Consider the following 18,823-nt stretch of genomic DNA (forward strand, 5'->3'; position numbering starts at 1 on the left):
TGCTTATATTGGATTAGCCACTGCCCACACCACCACTGAACCTTAGTAACCTCCCATGGGCCCCAGCCCCATGTACCCGGAACTAGAGGCTGCAACCTATGAATGTGGGGATGGAATTCAGTCTGCAGCACGGGTAAAGACGCAGGAACAGACCCATCGAATAAGGGAGCAGTCTCCTCCAGCTGGGACTCATTCGGGTTCACCTGGGTTATAACCGTGGGGTCTAGCACCCGTCTCCAGTAACAGGCACTGAACGTGGCTTACGCAAGCATTTGAATTCACTGTGGCATGTGACAGGCCAGAGGGACCTGGAGGAATGCTCCTTCAAACAACGGGTGACTCCAGGTTTCTGACATCAGATGGTGTCTCCATTTCTGAGTCCTGCTTCCTTCTCTCTGTCCAGTGACAGATAGCTGGTAGTCATCTTCTTTAGCTAATATCCTGTCCCAGAATGACCAGAATGAAAATGCAGTGTTCTTTTCCAACACTTCCAGCAAAGTCCTAGGGCTGAATTCCAGTGGACTCATCGGATCACACGTCTGCTCCCACCCAATCAGGGATACTCTGCCACCTAGGCCACTACCTCTGCTCCCTCCCCCACCTTACAAACATTCAAAAGTGGGAGGAGGGTGGTCCCTGAGCAGTCCCTGTACAAGTCAACCATGTGGTAGCTGGAAGATGCCAAGGATCAGACACCAGGATACCAAAACAACAACTCCTTCCAATCCCATTTGCATCAGGGGACAGGAGTGTAGCCCTCTCCTCAGCCAAGAAATGGCAGATGCTCATTTGCATAGCATTTGGTTATAATTTGCATAGCACCTGCCATACTGGCTTATGAGACCCTGAGGTTGCAGACCTAGGAGTCTTCATCTCCCAGAGTTGCAAGAGGGTCAGAGTTCTATGACATAAGGAAAGTTCACCAGTCAGCAAGGGAGTCCAGCACAGGCCGCTCTTGAAGTGACAGGAGCCAGAGCAACTCAAGGCAGAGCTCAGGGAGGCCTGGCAGGCTGCCTGGGAAAGGCAAGATTCGTGTCCGCTGTAGGAGGGAAGACATTAGATAATCAGAGAGATGGGGAGAAAGGCAGGGATCCTGCTGCAAGAGTAAGGAGTGGAAGTGAGCCTATGGAGTGCCTCAGAAGGGGTGCGGAGGGAACGAGGACAGCAGCGGGCTATCACAGACCCCTTAATGCTAGGACAGTGAGTGTAGGACAGTCCTCTCGGGGAAAGGACAGTACAGGATTTAGGGAGACAGCTATGAGCCAGTGGGGAATCAAACAGGGTAGGAGGCTGTCAGCTTAGGGTTTCATTGCTGTGAAGAGACACCATGACCAAGGCAACTCTTATAAAGGACAGCATTTAATTGGGGCTGGCTTACAGGTTCAGAGGTTCAGTCCATCATCATCATCATCATCATCATCATGTCAGGAAAGGCAGGCATGGTGCTGGAGGAGCTGAGAGCTCTAGAGCTTGATGCGAAGGCAACCAGTAGAGACTGCCTTTCTCGGGCAGCCAGGAAGAGGGTCTCTTCCACACTGGGTGGAGCTCAAGCATAGGAGGAGACCTAGAAGTCCACCCAACCATGAAAAGCTTCCTCCAACAAGGCCACGCCTATCCCAACAAGGTCACCCCTCCTAATCATGCCACTCCCTATGGGCCAAGCATTCAAACACATGAGTCTATGGGGACCAAATCTATTCAAATCATCACAGAGGCTGAGCCCTTTGGGAAAGACACCAACCTCCTCTCCCCTGGGGCAGGGAATAACTAAGGCCAGACCAAAGGGCAGACCCTGAAGATGCCCATGTAGGCCCAGCAGTTCCTTCCTCTCTGGACTTCCAGGAGCAGATTCAAAGAGGGTTGGGGGACTCTTCCCACCCCAAGGAAGTGGCAGAGGAAATACAAGGAAGTCTAAGAATGCCTAAGGCCATCCTGGCCCAAATCCCTCCACAACAATCTAATTAGTGGTCCACCAATTCAGACTTGGGTCCCTCCATCAGGTGGGCCATCTCTGGCTACTGTCATCAGAACAAACTCTGGCATATGTCAATCAAAGCCTGTCCTCTACTCCACTCTATGCACGGGTCAAGCAAACCTGCTAGTCATGGCTCCTTGACCCCCAGGGACTTCTGCAAAGATGTCCAAAGTCCCTGGAGCCCCTCTCCAAGGGTTCCTTTCTCATGGCTAAAAGTTGAAGTGGCCTCAGAGATTTCTTGTGTGGCTGTGTTCTTAAACTGTCTACCTTATCTTAAGTATCTTAAACTGTCTACTGTCTTATCCTCCTTTCCCCAGGCATAAATGTCCCTATCAGTATAGTCCAGCCCTCCCTCGATCTTTGTAGCAGGGTCCACGATACCTACCAGCAGATCTGGAAAGAAGAAAATGCCATCTGAAAGTCCCCTGCTCAATATGAATCTGTCCCATGGTGGCCCGCATTCCCAGTGCCCCTATTACCCTAGCTCCAACCTCAAGCCTTCACTCAAGCTACACAGCAGGTAGAGCCCCAGGGCAGGCCATTACAGCTCCATCAACCTCCAGGAGCCACTCTAGGGTGGCATCTGCAATGGAAACATCACTACTGTTCTTGACAATAACGTGGGTCACCTACTGTGTACCCAAGTTAGTCCTGAAACAGCTGCTCAGGCCCACCCCCACCCCCACCCCACACACATACATGCACACGCACACACATACACACACACACATACACACACACCCCACAACCCTCCAGGGCTAAGGGGAAGAAACCAGCCTGAAGGTCTACAGGGTGCAAAGCAGACACTGGCAGAACAAACCCTCTTAAAACTCAGGGACCGTAGCCAGGGCCTTGCGGTGCACTTGCAATCCCAGAACTCTGGGAGTGGAGGCAGAAGTTCAAGGTCATACTCTGCTACATACCAAGTTTGAAGCCATCCTGGGCTATAAGAAATCCTGTCTTGAATAGGTAAATAAGCAAATAAATAAACAAACAAATAAGTAAATAAATAGATGTAGGATCAAAAATAATCCTCAAAGGGAAGAAGAATCGTTGGTTGAGAAGTTCTGAGACTAATATTTCTCTCACCCCTGCCCCTGCGTTGATGATGTAACCTTTCCCTGCCTTCTTTCCCTGGGTATCAAGTGCTGTGTGAGAGGCAGGTAAGACCTAACTACGGACCGGGCAAAAATAGAAGTCAGGGGTATAGGGGCCGCTGAACCAGCCTAAGAGAATTCCACAAAAGCAACTTCTTCAGAGCCATCCTCAGTTTGAAGAAAGCCCCATGGCACGGCTGAGGACAGTGAGCAGGCGAGGGCCGGACGAGAATCCTCTGTGGGCGGGGCTTGCGCCTAGGCCCACCTCTACCCCCCCGCTCGGGAGCCGATCTGGCGCCCTCTGGCGGCGGAGGCTGCCCTCGCTCTCGGGAGCCCCCCGCCCGCAGCCTCCCACCCCCACCGCGCACGGGTCGGTGCCGGAGGACCGGCTCACAGACACACGCCAGGGAAGCCGGCCGGGAGTGAGCAACCCGGAGTGGGAGGGGGCAGGGAGGTGGCCGCTGCTTGAGCAGCACGAGCAGGTGCGGCGGCGACAGGCGGGGTGGGGACGGAGCGGCGGCGGGGGGCTGCGGGCGGGTGGCAGGGCAGCAGGGAGGCCGCGACGCGGAGCCAGCGGGGTCTGGGCGGCGGGGGGCGAGGGGATCCAGAGCGTAGACGGTTGCGGGGTGACTGGAAGGGCGCCGGATCCCAAGGAGACTAGAGGACAAGGGCTAGAGAAGGATCGGGCGAGCGGCGAGGGCGCCAGGGGAGGGGTGGGATGGGAAATCCGGGGCACACCTGGAGAGGAGACTGGGTCAAGAAGTAAGGCTGGTCCTTGGAGGGGACCGGGGACAGAAGTGGATGAGGTCAGAGAAGAGCATGAGGGGGTCGAGTGAGGGCTGGTAAGTTGGGAGACCCGGAGGTGACAAGTTCTGAGGAGGTTTGAAAAGAAAGGCTGGGCCAGGGAAAGGGAGTTAGATGGGGGTCCTGGGGCGGTGGAGAAGAGCTGAGCGGGTAGAGCACAAGCTGGGTTGGGGGCTCAGTAAGCAATGAGCAGGTGGAGCCGGCATCTGAAGCTTGTCGTATAAAGAGAAGCAGAACCCAGCTGAGGGGCATACCGGCCCAGAGGTTGGTACAAGCTTAGGGTAACCTGAGGAGAGGGCTCAGAGAGGGGGACCCCACAAAAAGGCCCTAGGCCAAGCCAGTGTAGTGCCTCCCCCCATGGGGGAAACCCCTTCCCGGGGCCAACGGAGCCATGCTGTCCCGAAAGGGCATTATCCCTGAGGAATATGTGCTGACCCGGCTGGCAGAGGACCCTGCAGAGCCCAGGTACCGTACTCGAGAGAGGAGGGCTCGTTTCGTGTCCAAGAAAGGCAACTGCAACGTCGCCCACAAGAACATTCGAGAGCAGGGCCGCTTCCTGCAGGATGTGTTCACCACGCTGGTGGACCTCAAATGGCCGCACACTCTGCTCATTTTCACCATGTCCTTCCTGTGCAGTTGGCTGCTCTTCGCCATGGTCTGGTGGCTCATCGCCTTCGCCCACGGTGACCTGGCCCCCGGAGAGGGCACCAATGTGCCCTGCGTCACAAGCATCCACTCCTTTTCATCTGCCTTCCTTTTCTCCATCGAGGTCCAGGTGACCATTGGTTTCGGCGGGCGCATGGTGACAGAGGAATGTCCCCTGGCCATCCTCATTCTCATTGTGCAGAATATTGTAGGGCTGATGATCAACGCCATCATGCTGGGCTGCATCTTCATGAAAACGGCCCAGGCCCATCGGCGCGCAGAAACCCTCATCTTCAGCAAGCATGCTGTGATCGCCCTGCGCCATGGCCGCCTGTGCTTCATGCTGCGCGTAGGGGACCTCCGAAAGAGCATGATCATTAGCGCCACCATCCACATGCAGGTGGTGCGCAAGACCACCAGTCCCGAGGGCGAAGTTGTGCCTCTCCACCAGGTGGACATCCCCATGGAGAATGGCGTGGGTGGTAACAGCATCTTCCTGGTGGCCCCACTCATCATCTACCACGTCATCGACTCCAACAGCCCGCTCTACGACCTGGCTCCTAGTGACCTGCACCACCACCAGGACCTGGAGATCATTGTCATCTTGGAAGGCGTGGTAGAAACCACGGGCATCACCACCCAGGCCCGTACCTCCTACCTAGCTGACGAGATTCTATGGGGGCAGCGCTTTGTCCCCATTGTGGCCGAGGAGGACGGCCGCTATTCTGTGGACTACTCCAAATTTGGTAACACCGTTAAAGTGCCCACACCACTCTGCACAGCCCGCCAGCTTGATGAGGACCGCAGTCTGCTGGATGCCCTGACCCTCGCCTCGTCGCGGGGGCCCCTGCGCAAGCGCAGTGTGGCTGTGGCGAAGGCCAAGCCCAAGTTTAGCATCTCTCCGGATTCCTTGTCCTGAGTTGCAGTTCCTCAGGCCCCCACTCACTTGTGTGGGCACGTGGAAAGTGAAGTATGGTATGTAGAGTGGTGGGGTGCGAGCCTCTTGGCCAGACGAGGGTCTGGTGTGGGACAAGACCCTGCTTGGCTCAGCCTCCCCGCTGCTGTGTGTCTGGGGTGTTACAAGATACTTGTCACTATGCTATTTCTGGCCCCAGCAGGAGCCTGTACCGGGTTATTTTTGTTCCTGCTCCTCCCAGGCTCAGCTCGGGACTGGTTTACCCCTGTGTCCCTGCCCAACGGTGGGGAGACCACAGAAGGTTCAGGGCCCCTAACGCTAAGGTCTCAAAGCCCGTCTTGGCCCTCCATGATTCATCTTGCCACAAGCAGACAGGTAATTGGGCAAAAGCAACCCCCCAAGTTGGCAGCCTATTGTTGTTTCTGTAGCCACTAAGAAATACCTGGCCAGGCCCCAGCCCTGTTCGTGCCATGCTGAAGTATCCTGCCAGCCAGGGAGGAAGGTGGGTGTCAGAGCATGGGAGCTGATGAGCCCACACAGACACGGTGGGATAAGGCTGCCTAGGCTCGCCTCCATAAGGCAGGCTTGTGTGAGGAAGGGGGACAAGAAGGAGGCAAATGATTGTAGACCTTTCTAGTCCTGTGCAGACATGTGTCCCTGTCCTCTAGCCTTGACTCCAGCCTTCTGCTGACAGTCAGGAGTGCTGCCTCGTTTTGTCCCCCCCAGAGGCTGGGGAGTGGAGTGTTGGGCAAACACTGATATACCGGGATGAGAGGCCGAAAGGGGTCCTGTGCTTGCCATACATGATGCACTTCAGGCAAAACTCTGCTCTCGGCTCCCCATGGGCAGCTGTGAATCACTTTGTCTGGGGGACGCTGGTGGGGTAGCGGTGCCTTGTCTCGGTTACTAGAAAAAGAACTATTGGGAAGTTCAGCCTGGTGAGGGAAAAGGAAGTCCCCAAGGCCCTTGGGCATGACCTGAGCCTGGACTCTCAGAGCAGTGTAGTGTCCTTGCCCAGAACTCCACTGCCCCATTGTCAATAAAGCCTCCCACCTGTGACCTGAACTCTGGGCTTTTCTTGCTGGGGAGGCAGTGGGCATGCCACTGGAAAAAAAAGGGGGCACTGCCAGAGTCTGCCACCCAGCATGACCCCGACAGGCAAGAGGCCAGGAAAGCTACTTAGACCAGCTCTGTTTCCCTCATCTCTGGAGGCCACCATCCTTCCACCTCAGGTCCCCCACCCCCACCCATTCTCTGTCTGTCTGGCCAACTTGGCCATTTGACATCCACCAGACATCATAGTCAAGGGCCTGGCCTCCCTCCCGAGACTCTGCTGGAAGGCTGAGGTAGCCATGGGGAGGAAGAGAGACGTTGTAAGCTTTAGGGCACTGATTGGTTCAAATCCTGGCTCCGGCCGAACAGCTCTGTGACTCAGTTGTCTCATTCATGTTAATAGTCCCTACCTCATTAAGCTGAGCAGGTGAAAGCACATGTATCCATGCTTCAGAAGTGCCTGGTCTATAACAAGTACTCAATAAATGTTAACTGTCGTGATCGCTGCTGAGCTAGCCGCGTGATGGGAAAACTGAACCTAAGACAAACGAAGGTGTTTCTACACTGCCTCTGAGTGATGCATTGCTCTGTCTGGTCTTACTCCCCGCACGGTGCCCCTCCCAGCTCAGACCTGGTCTGCAGGGGCTGCTCTCCCTGTCTTTGCCCACCTCTCTGAGGTCTGCCTGCCCATCAGGCCCCGCAGCCACTGAAGCGGGCTAAGAAGGGTTGTGATCATTCTGTATGGTGTGAAATATGTTGTCGCTCTCTATCTCCTGGGTCAAAGGTGGCCTCCTCTATCGATGTCCATAAAGGCTCAGGCCAGGGGTGCTCCTTGGACCATCCCTGGAGAGAGATAGCCTTCTCTCCTCTACAGGCCTTCTTCTTTGACTGTGTTTAAGGGTCTGTCTCCCCATCTCTGAGTTCGTGTCTCCTCCAGATCGATGCCAAGTCAGCAGCTGGGACTGAGTGGATGTTCGATGAAAGAATGAATGGGCAGATGGATGGGTTGTGCACATGACCACGAACCAGGGCTATGGTTATAGTGAGGCATGCAGATGGGCAAGCCAGGAAGTTCTGCTACCAGTCTGTCTTCTAATCTACTCTCTCCTACCCTCCTCCATCTACACATAGTCCCCAGTGCTGACTCCCTCTTAGCAGACTGAAATGTTTCCCCCCTTTAGCCCCTCAGAATCTCCCTAGTGCTGGGGGCAACAAGTTGGGTGCAGTGTTCATTCTCGGGACTCGCTTAAGCTCTCCTTGAGGCCACAGGGAGGGGCTAGAGTCACTGGTAAGACTTGCTGAGTGACAGCATCCATGATGTCCCATCCAAATAACCTTCCAGCTCCCAGATAAGCAGCTGGTGCTGTCTGAAGCCCGTCGAAGTGGGGTTATGGTGCCACCTGCTGGCCGCAGAGGAGACCTACAAGAGCCCAGAAAATCTGGGCTGCTGGTTCTTTAAGAGAGATCCCAAGCCTTAAAGTTTAGCTCAGGGAGAGAGTAGAAAACTCCAATCCTGAAGAGATAGCCAGTCGCCTCACTACACAAGAACTAGAGAAAAATGTGCCCAGCGGAGCACATAATTTCCATATTTGAAAGTGGCAGCAGGGTCACTCTTAAGTGACAGTCTCCATTAGGTCTAAGGTACCCTGGCAATCGCAGAGACCTCCTCAGCTTGGGTCCAGTTGCATAGAGACCCCTCTATCTTCTTTAGCCTTTGAGTCTACTGTGTGCCAAGCCAAGTAGTGACATGCAGCCTGGGGAGGCACACATCCCACCACCCTGCCCCCAACTCATTATAGTGGTGTGACATTGGTGTGACATGCCCCAAGTATCAGGTCTGGGCCGCAGAGGGGAGAGGGGCCAAGCTGCTCTCTTCCTCTTGGGGACTGTTTGTTGATCTGAAAATGAACTGGTAAAACACTGGAAACGCATCCAGGCCGGACACCTGGGGACTGACATCTCCAGCAGGTGTCCCTTCCTTACATAGGACCCACTCTGCCCCAACAGGTGTCCTCTTTCCAGTGTTGTCCTTCCTAACATCTTCCCCAGGGATCTGGCTGTCACTGGAGGGGAAGCATTGGTAGTTTCCCACAGGTCTCAATGTCCCCAATCTTCCAAGGTGGCAATATCTTACAGCTTTGAGTTTTACTGATGACTGCAGGCAGCTCTGACAAAAGGGTGAATTCCGCACATTAGCCACGCCCCTAGACTGCTGCCAGTCTGAAGAGGCTGTTCTACTCCTGCTCCAAAGGAACTCGAGAGAGGAAGAACACGGAGATCAGGCCAAAACTGTGACCAGGGGTGGAGGCTAGATTGACAGCCTCTCTACCATGCCCACCTGCTTGGGGCATCCTATCCTCTCACAGGAAGGGAAACGGGTTTCCTTATACTCCCTCCTACTCCTGATATTGGCCGGCTCAGCACTCAAGTGCCTTGAGGACCAGGCTACCTAGACTTGGCAACCTGAGTCCAGAACGTGATGATCTCACCCCCACACACACACACACACACCTTGATTCTTCCTAAGTCCTGTAATAAACAGGATGTCAGATCCCAGGCCAGGCTCTGCCCATTTCAGCTCCCCCTCCCCACCACCATAGCTTTGTCTGTGCCTCTACAACTCCCCCTGCTGCAGCGATTGGCTGTGATGCCTTAAATTCTATTCCCTTAAAGAAGTGTCCAAGGCTTCCTAGGAGGCTAAGGGCTACAGGTGACCATCCTACGTGAAGGACACTCATTAAACAAATCCATCCTTAGAAACCAGAGACAACCAACCTGCCACTACGTCCTGTGGGTTACTTGTGTGACATGGGACTTTGCTTCTCTCTCAGAAATCTGTAAGAGAAAGACCCCTCTGGCTCCTAGAATCCTTCCTCCCCCTTTTCCACGGAGCTTCCCTGGTTTTGCCTGGTGTTCTGCTGTGGGTCAGGTGTCTGCGTCTGCTCACATCAGTTACTAAATGATGACTGTCTGATGGTAACTGGGCTAAGCACCAATCTGTGCGTGTGACAGAATCATTTGATTCTTTTTTTTTTCTCTTTTTCTTTTTCCCTTTTCCTTTTTTCCCCAATCATATTTGGTTCTACCCTGGGCCTCTAGGCAGTCCAGGCTCTGGTCCCTGGCTTCCTCTCCTGGCATGGGCCTCAAGGTAGATCAGTCATTGGTTGGCCACTCCCACAAGTTCTTCATCACCACTACCCCAGCACATCCTGCAGGCAGGACGTATCGGAAGTCGAAGGTGTTGTGGCTGGTTTGGTGTCTGTCTCACAGCTGGGCACCTTACTGGTTATAGAAGATGGCCATTTGATGCTCTGTGGGTCACTCTCATAGATCCTGAGGAGTTTCCATTGCATAGTAACCCCCCCCAAAAAAAATCCTCAATCCCAGTCATCTCTCTCAATACTCTCTCCCTCCACCCCTCAAGCCTGAACCCTCCTGTTCCCATCCCCCCATACCCTCGGGTCCACCTGAAAAATCCACTCTATTTCCCCTTGTCCAAAACCAGGTGTGTGGATTATGTGGAGGTCCCCAATCCAATTCCATTGATCAACCTGTGTGTTCATGACTGTACCATGTGGTTTGTATTACTATAAATCTGTAGTATATCTTGAAATCAGGGATCCTGGTTTTTCTTATCATAAAGGATTGTTTTAGCTATCCTGGGGTGTCACTTCAGCCAGAGTGTATGGGTCTTTTCCTGGGTTACTAAGGGGACGGAACTCTGAGAGAACACCTCCTACCTCTGTCTTCCCTGCTGAGCCAGTGAAATGCCTTCTAACCTAGAAACAGTGCATGTTTGCTTAGGCTTCCCCTTGAGCCAGATTAGCATGATGCAGACACACACTGCAGAAGCCTCCATCCCATAGGGCCACAGGGAACAATACCTCTCACCTTCTGGGTCTTCACAGGGTCGGGTGTCTGTGAATGGATATGTTGCTGCTTCACGAGATTAGGAGGCCTGGGTCAATGAAGGCTTGCTTCTCCTCAATGGGGTTTCTCTCGGGCAGCTCTCTGAGATAAGACAAAGGCTGTGCTGGAGTGTTTTATTCAACTTATCTCAAGCTAAAGTCATCTAAGAGGGTGGAACCATTATTAAGAAAATGACTCCAGAGATTAGCACAGGGTGGGCCTTCTGAGGCCGTTTCTCAGTGTCTCCAGAGACCTGCCCTCCGCTCAAGCTGGATGAGCAGCTCTGCCCATGGGTCGTGCTCACCATTCTCATCGTGGTCTTAGTGGTCTCCATGGTTACACCATCTTCACCCCCAGTACAGCAGCAGAAATGCAGAGCTTCCTTCAAAGAATGCTCAGCTGCCAGTCTAGGAGCCAGCGTGCTGAGGAGTAACTCCAAGAGGCAGAGCATGCTGCCACACCCGCTCCTGAAGCTTGAGGTGCCAAGTCTGTCATCACAAGCAGGGTGTCCCTTCTGGATGGCACAGATGTTAGCGTGGACTTGCCGAAGAAAGCCAAGGACAAGACCTGTTTGATCAAATTGCTTATTACCTGGACCTGATGGGGAATGAGTATTTTGTTCTGATATTTGTGGATTTGGTCCAACATTGGTTGGACAGTACAAAAACAGGCATCAAAAAATAAGTTAAAATTGGATCACCCTATTTTCTTCTTCAAGTTAAGTTTTATTCCTCGGAACCAAATAATCTTCATGAGGATCTAACCCGGTACTTACTGTTTCTTCAGCTAAAACAAGATATTCTCAGTGGGGAAGGAGAGGGTTCAGTTGGCAGCTTATACTGGGCAAGCTGAACTTGGCGACTGTGACCTTTCTGAGCACGGTCCTGAACTTGACTCTGGATTCAGGTTTGTGCCAATTCAGATTGAAGACATGGAACTGGCTATTTCTGAGACTCGGAAGGAATATGGAGGTCAGACAGCAGCATAAGCTGAAGCCAACTACCCGAATAAAGACAAGAGGCTAGAAATGTATGGTGCTGACGTGCATGTATGGCTACAGACTACAGCTCGAGTCTAACTCCAACAGGAAGCGTTGTGTTTGAATGAGAGACCAAATGGGCTTATTGTTCTGGTCCAAGATAACTAGGCTGGATCTTAAGAAGAATAAATTAACTATAGTGGTGTGGAAGATGGTGATCAGGTGGGACACAAAGACAATACCATGGTTCTTAGGCTGGATCACCGGAAAGCCCGCCAGCACTTAGAGAAATGAGCCCGGGAGCACCGTGCCTTCCTCCATCTCCCGGGCCCTGTCCAAAAAAGTTCACACCCACCAGACTCATCCAGCCAGGATCCCGATTTCAATACAGTGGGAAAACAGAGTATCAGATCCCCAAACCACTAAAGCAAGAAGATGGTGGACGCTGGGCGTGATGGCGCACGCCTTTAATCCCAACACTCGGGAGGCAGAGGCAGTAGATTTCTGAGTTCGAGGCCAGCCTGGTCTACAGAGTGAGTTCCAGGACAGCCAGGGCTATACAGAAAAACCCTGTCTCGAAAAACAGAAGAAGAAGAAGAAGAAGAAGAAGAAGAAGAAGAAGAAGAAGAAGAAGAAGAAGAAGAAGAAGAAGAAGAAGAAGAAGAAGATGATGATGATGATGATGGTGGACGTGCTTTGAAAGAAGGTCCAGCAGACAGTACTCCCATCCTACCCTACACATGAAAGAAAAGCACAATAAAAATGGACGCTTTTGGTGTTCCTAAGGCTTCAGCTCAGAACAGTAACTCTCAACAGCCAGTGAGGTCTCCTGTGCCTGTGCCTCCTTTCTCACCCCCTGGCCCTGGGCTTGTGGAGATAGAGAATCTTCCACAGACCTCTGCAGCAGACCATCACAACAGGGGATGGCTCTCAGCTACCAGTGAGCGTTCTCAACATGGTAGAAAGCAATAGAATACAAAGACCTTGCCCCACCCCAGAGTGCACATAGGAAGTACACCAACTTTGTACACAGCACACAGTAAAGACCACAGGTGCCCACCAGGATGCTCCTGGTTCTATGAACTCTTATGCATTCTGGGTCATGAAACCCTGTCGCCCAGGGTGAGGATGTATCTCATGTCTTTTATAGAGAATTGATTCTATCAGGAGTATTAGGGGTCATTTACTTCATACTGAGTCACGAGTGTCACAATGCTGGGGCTGACTTCTCCTGCGGGAGGGATGAGGATTTGGAGGATCTGTGACCCATCACCCACATGGCAGGTGTTGCTGTCGAAGGGGTGTGCACACCACAATGGCCTGGGGAGGAGTGTCATGATTTTAGCCTCTAACACATCCCTCAGAGCATCTGTCAGGGCTTCATGTTTATGACAAACATAATTTGTCATTTGTCATCTTCCACGTACCACTTAAGCAGATAGTTGAAGAACAAGACACAGAGAGCACACCCCGAAGGAGCCATGCTCAGTCGTGGAGAATCAGCCTTTGTGGAGCTATAGAAGCATTGTTCTCATGTACTACCTTCCAAAGTGGCCAGCCCATGCCGAATTCCACCCAAGGGCCTGTGGTTTTAGTAGAATTTACTGTAGTTCATTTTTAATAAACAGATTTTGTTACCTCCATTCTAGAAATTTCAATGGCAGTGTGATTCACACACAGAGATAAGTCTGGATGATTTCTCTGGATGGTTAACTGATAGTTGACGGAACGGTTACATCACGAGCTGGTCGTTCTACTGATGGCAAGATGGAAAACCTTCTTAGCACATTCCTCTTTTCTTTCCCATTGAAAATCCTTTCTTCTTTTCATTTTGTTTTGTTTTTTGAGACAGGGTTTCTCTGTGTAGTCCTGGCTATCCTGGAACTCACTCTGTAGACCAGGCTGGCCTGGAACTCAGAAATCTGCCTGCCTCTGCCTCCCAAGTGCTAGGATTAAAGGTGCGCGCCACCATTGCCTGGCTCCATTAAAAATCCTTGACAGATCACCCAAGAGTGTAAAACCCTTGCCATCACCATCTGGCCTTATACAACCTTTAAAATAATACTAGGAGGGAGAGAGAGAGAGAGAGAGAGAGAGAGAGAGAGAGAGAGAGAGAGAGAGAGAGAGAGAGAGAGAGAGAGAGAGAAGAAGAAGAAGAAGAAGAAGAAGAAGAAGAAGAAGAAGAAGAAGAAGAAGAAGAAGAAGAAGAAGAAGAAGAAGAAGAAGAAGAAGGAAGAAGAAGGAAGAAGAAGGAAGAAGAAGGAAGAAGAAGAAGAAGAAGAAGAAGAAGAAGAAGAAGAAGAAGAAGAAGAAGAAGAAGAAGAAGAAGAAGAAGAAGAAGAAGAAGAAGAAGAAGAAGAAAAGAAGGAGGAGGAAGAGAAGGAGAGGAGGAGGAGGAGGAAGGGAAGGGAAGGGAAGGGAAGGGAAGGGAAGGGAAGGGAAGGGAAGGGAAGGGAAGGGAAGGGAAGGGAAGGGAAGGGAAGGGAAGGGAAGGGAAGGGAAGGGAAGGGAAGGGAAGGGAAGGGAAGGGAAGGGAAGGGAAGGGAAGGGAAGGGAAGGGAAGGGAAGGGAAGGGAAGGGAAGGGAAGGGAAGGGAAGGAAGGAAGGAAGGAAGGAAGGAAGGAAGGAAGGAAGGGCAGGCCTGCATAAGACTGGGCTGCAGGCAAGACTGTGAGGCATTCTCATAATTAGTGAATAATGTGGTGTGGATCAGGGTAGTGTGCCACCAGACAGAAACCTGGTAGGGTTAAGCAGATTCAGGAACCCTGGCAGTTTTCATGATTGAGAAAGGTAGACATTTAAATCTACTCCTGACCAGGTAGGTTCCTGTCCTGGAACGCATGACCACAATACCCCATGGGAGAGGACTGTGACAATCATTCAAGTAGGGACGACAGCATGAAGTCCTTCCACGGGCAGATGGGGCATCCCTAACATCTCAGACCAAGCCAATAGAAAGCATCTGCCTCTTGAACCCAAACCACCCCCCCCCAAATGTTTATAAGGTCCTATCCACAAGGAATAAGGTACACAAGGTGTTTCACCAAAGATCGTCTTATTGCACTGTAACTCCCCAGGAAAGAGTTTTCTCTCACAAAGCTTTCGTTGTTGGATCTCCATCCAATTCAGCCAGCCGTGCGGTGGCCTGGATCTTGGCTCCAGGCTATCTGCTGTATCTCTCCACCTGCCACTGTCTCTGGGGCAACAGTGTCTGCAGAGGAGGCATGACATCCTGCCTTGCTCTGGCTTCTCCTCTGAGAGCTGTGACACATGGCAGGGCCAAGATCCCCATGTGGAGAACACCAAGAACACAGACAATGTGGGAGGACGCAGCCCATTGTAGGTGGGGCCACCTCTGAACAAATGATCCTGGGTACTATAAGAATGCAGCCTGAGCAAGCCATGAGGGGTAAGCCAGTAAGCAGCACCCCTCCATGGCCTCTGCATCACCTCGTGCCACCAGGTTCCTGCCCTGTTTGAGTTAGGATCCTGACTTCCCTTGCTGATGAACAGTGAAGGCTGTGGAAATATAAGCCACATAAGTCATTTCCTCCCCAAGTTGTTTTGGTGGTGGTATTTAAACATACTTGCTTATACACAGGTCATTTTAAAAGCATCAACATGAGTCGTTTGCTGGAGGAATTATTACAGTCTTTCCTGTGTATCTCCTGCACAGAAGGAGACCTTGGCAATTCTCTATCAATCCTCCACACTCCTAGCTGTACTGTGTATGTGGGTGAGGGGGAGGGCAAGCCGTTGGGAGTGTGGAGGTCACAGGGCAACTATACAAAGTTGGCTCTCAAAGAGATGGTGGTGGCACAGGACTTACGGGTTCCAGAACAGCCAGAGCTGTTGCACAGAGAAACTCTGTCTGAAAACAACAAGAAGAAAAAAATAAAGTAGGCTCTCTCCTTCCACATTCACTTGTGTGATGGGGATGGAACTCAGGTGCCCAGGCCGACCCATCTAGTTGGTCAGAGACAGACCTTCTATTTGCCTCGATTATACATAAAGAGACACACAGACAGACACAGACACACAGGCCGGAGGACAGACAGACAGACAGACAATGGATAAACAGAGATATAAATAATTGTTTGCTTCTCTTGTCACATTCTCCTAGCTAAGACTCCCAGAAGGTTACTGAAGAGGGTGGAGAAAGTAGACATGCATTTCCTGAAACCATGGTAATTTTCTCTATGACATCCATTTCCACAGGTATGCTCTCACACAATATATATATAAATATATATATATATATAAATATTTCACAATATTTATATATAAATATCACACAATATTTATATATATAAACATATTTATATATATAAATATGTTTATTTATATATATAAATAAACAGTTGTATGTTAAATAGACAACAAAGAGTCTCTTTCTTTCTTTCTTTCTTTCTTTCTTTCTTTCTTTCTTTCTTTCTTTCTTTCTTGTCTCCATGCAGTTGTGGTGTGACGGTAATGCTGGTTTTGAAGAGTTAAGAGATCGGCAGTGTTCTTCAGAACGGCTGTGTTGGCACCTCCTTGAAGATCTGGTCCATGTCACCATCAGGGCCTCAGCACTACTTCATCTGAGACACTGCTGCTGCTGCTGTTGCTGTTGTTCTTACACCAATATCACTGCTCCTCAAAGATCTCCTTAAGTGATCTCATCTGGGTTTCACTCTGGTAGATCATATACACCAAGTAATTCATCAAATCCTTCAAAAGTTTCCAATTAGGAGAATATCTTTTTTTTTCTTTCAGAACATCCTAATGCCCCCCCCCCCAGCTTCCAAATGGCTCCTTTCTCACCTCTGACTTAAGGTGAGGCTTTGCTTTCTGACAGACCGTCTGGGAAAGGATTTGTAGATCTGATTTACAAAGGACAAACCCTTTGGACCTTGGAATCCTTATTGTGGTTTTACATTCCCATTTGATTAATCTCTGCCCTGATCTGAATTCTTTCCAAATATTGGTTTGGGTTTACGGCGTGAGCTTGTTTTTCCAAGGCCCTGTGGTGCATCATTAAGTTATTTATTGTAGGAGTCACTTAGAGCTGGAGACCTCACCTGCAGCCTGTTCTCACTGGAAGTTTTGGCACATTGTGTTTTCATGACTAAGTAGCTCATGTAGAAAATAATTCAAAAAAAAAAAAAAATACAACCTGAGTTTTCTTAGCAAAGAGCATGCCAAATGGTTTAGCCCCAAGTCAAGGGGCTGCCAGCTTGGACATCCAGAGTCACCAAGACCAGATGTGAAGGATGAGGTAAAGACAGAGGAACGACCGTACCAAGATCCAGGCCCAGCCACAGGCTTCCTGCCCTTCTTTAGTTAAGTGTTCCCGCAGGATGGCCACAGCACCTGTATCAGAGCCAGAAAAAGACAGGAATAAACGCCAACATCAGTGTCACAGAAAACACTTTGTGCACAGCATTTACGTTGTCTCAGCAGTAACCAGGAAAATAAATTCCATGAATCAGTTGGTCGGTGCTGAATCAGCAGTCTTCTTCTTCTAGTTTTTCTCCAACTTCCCCCCCCCCCTAGTTCCCACATCATGGGTGAAGTAGCAAGGCACCGAAAGGTCTACAACCAAGGCAAACTGCACACTGTAGGTCTTCAAAGCCTGGATGAGCAATCACTCAGTATTTTCTCTATGCATAAGAGCGTTCAGTGCAGGTGTGGTGAAGGAGCCACCACCACAGTCAGTGGGAACCCATCAGAGCTCACCGGGGATGGCAGGAGCTACAGCAGCCTCTCCCTCTTCCTTCCCATTCCATCTGCATCCTACCTGCCGAGGGCAGGCACCACGGAAGCAACAATCAGAAACTCCACAAGCCAGCCAGACTCATGTGTTTGAATATGCAAACTGTATTCTCTCAACATCTTCCAGTTTATGTTTTTCCACAAAAAAAAAAATTGCAAGGCGTTATGGATAAAGCTTAATGGATTGGGCAATGCCCTAGGTTCCAGCCCCAAGAGTGCTGGGATGTAAAGAAAAGGGTGATCTGAGGAGATGCTCGGAGCTTAACGCCTGAGGACCAGAGTTCAGATCCCCAGCACGCACATGAAAGCCAGGCATGAGTAGAGACCAGCCTATCATCCCAGAATGCTAGTCTTGGAGACAGGATCTCTGGAGGTAGCCAGACTAGTTGACTTGATGAGCTCTGGGATCAGCAAGTGATCCTGCCTCTTCGAACGATGGGGAGAATGACTGAAGAACATAGCAGCCTCTGCTTCCACCGTACATGCGTGCAGCATGTTCATACACGTGCAAAATGTAGATACTAGAACTAACATGCATTTGGTCATCTTAATGTAGTTCAAAATGAACACGTACAGACATTAATACAAATAATATAACCAGTAGTATTCTGGGAGTGTTGCAGCATTCTTAGAATGACTTCATGACCACAGGAAGGCTGGACAGTGGCTCCTGCAGAGGGAGAACTTGAGAGCTCAGAGCAGCCAGGAAGGGTAATGGGAGAAACAGTTCACCAGGCGCCACCTTCCTAGTTAGAACCTGTGAGGTTCTCATCTTGGTCTTTCAAAAAAAAAGCCACATAGCAACAGACATGGCGGTGGGCTGTGCCCAAACTGAGAACATTCCTCAGACCAGATGACATGTCTGGCAGGCTCTGGCAGTTTCCCTAGGATGTCCTATGCTTACACTAAATATCCTGTGTCCCCAGTGTCCATATGATAAGTACAACATCTTTATGATCTGACCTAAGAAATAGCTACTCTCACCCCTCTGTCATTCTACTGGTCACAGGGGCCATGCACATCCTTGGGTGTTGCAATGGCTATTCCTGGTTGTCAGCTTGGCCGCATCTGGGATGAACTACGATCCAGAAGTGGAGGGCGTATCCATGATCCAGATCGTGAGGCTGGAAGACTCAGGCTTTTGACCCGGATCTTGACATGGAGATCTTGAGGCATAGTGGCCATGAAGCATAGTGGCCATAGTGGCCCAGGCAGGGTAGTGCACCCCTTTAATCCCAGGAGACTGAGGCAAGCAGATCTGATTCAAGGCCAGCCTGGGGCAAAGCAAGTTCCAGATCCAGGCATGGTGGCACACAGCTTTAATCTGAGCCTCACCCTCAGCTGGAGGCCTACATGAGGACATTGGAAGAAGGAAGGCTCACTCTTCTTCGCCTGCTTACATTTACTTGCCAGCACATTTGTTGGAACCTACTTCTTCAGGATTCCAGCTTATATAGAAGACCAACTGAAACAACTGGCCTCGTGGGACCGAGCAACTACCAGATTCTTGGACTTCCCATCCGCAGCTGCCCACTGTTGGGTCAGTTGGCCTACAGACTGAAAGTCATAAATTCCCTTAATATATGGAAACATTGCATAAGTTCTGTCACTCCAGAGTATTGGGCCCCATTTTGGCCCTGGTTTGGGCCTTGAGGACATACCTGAGCCTGGCTTGAGTTTCTGCAGCC

The 18,823-nt window shown here is 50.8% G+C and overlaps 1 protein-coding gene and 1 pseudogene across 2 annotated transcripts; both read left to right on the forward strand.

Annotated features, from left to right (window-relative positions):
• The first annotated feature begins 3,457 nt into the window (after positions 1-3,457).
• On the forward strand, positions 3,458-6,496 carry Kcnj11 (potassium inwardly rectifying channel subfamily J member 11). 2 transcript variants are annotated; one of them, XM_021168553.3, is made up of 2 exons: positions 3,458-3,554; positions 4,513-6,496. In XM_021168553.3, exon 2 carries the CDS (start codon positions 4,529-4,531, stop codon positions 5,438-5,440), a length of 912 nt encoding a protein of 303 aa, XP_021024212.1. In that variant the 5' UTR covers positions 3,458-3,554; positions 4,513-4,528; the 3' UTR covers positions 5,441-6,496. The 2 variants fall into 2 exon arrangements, with proteins under 2 accessions (XP_021024212.1, XP_021024209.1); XM_021168550.3 differs by lacking the exon at positions 3,458-3,554 and having other exon boundaries at positions 3,777-6,496.
• Positions 6,497-10,936: 4,440 nt separating this feature from the next.
• LOC115031557 (band 4.1-like protein 5 pseudogene) lies at positions 10,937-12,993 on the forward strand (annotated as a pseudogene).
• Positions 12,994-18,823: the final 5,830 nt, after the last annotated feature.

Source organism: Mus caroli, unplaced genomic scaffold, assembly GCF_978045245.1.
Source record: "Mus caroli unplaced genomic scaffold, Mus_caroli_1 scaffold_8, whole genome shotgun sequence".
NCBI lineage: Eukaryota > Metazoa > Chordata > Mammalia > Rodentia > Muridae > Mus > Mus caroli.

Bases quoted from the DNA above. Each gene is read 5' to 3' on its own strand.
- Kcnj11 (XM_021168550.3), top strand. From the start codon at position 4,268: ATGCTGTCCCGAAAGGGCATTATCCCTGAGGAATATGTGCTGACCCGG.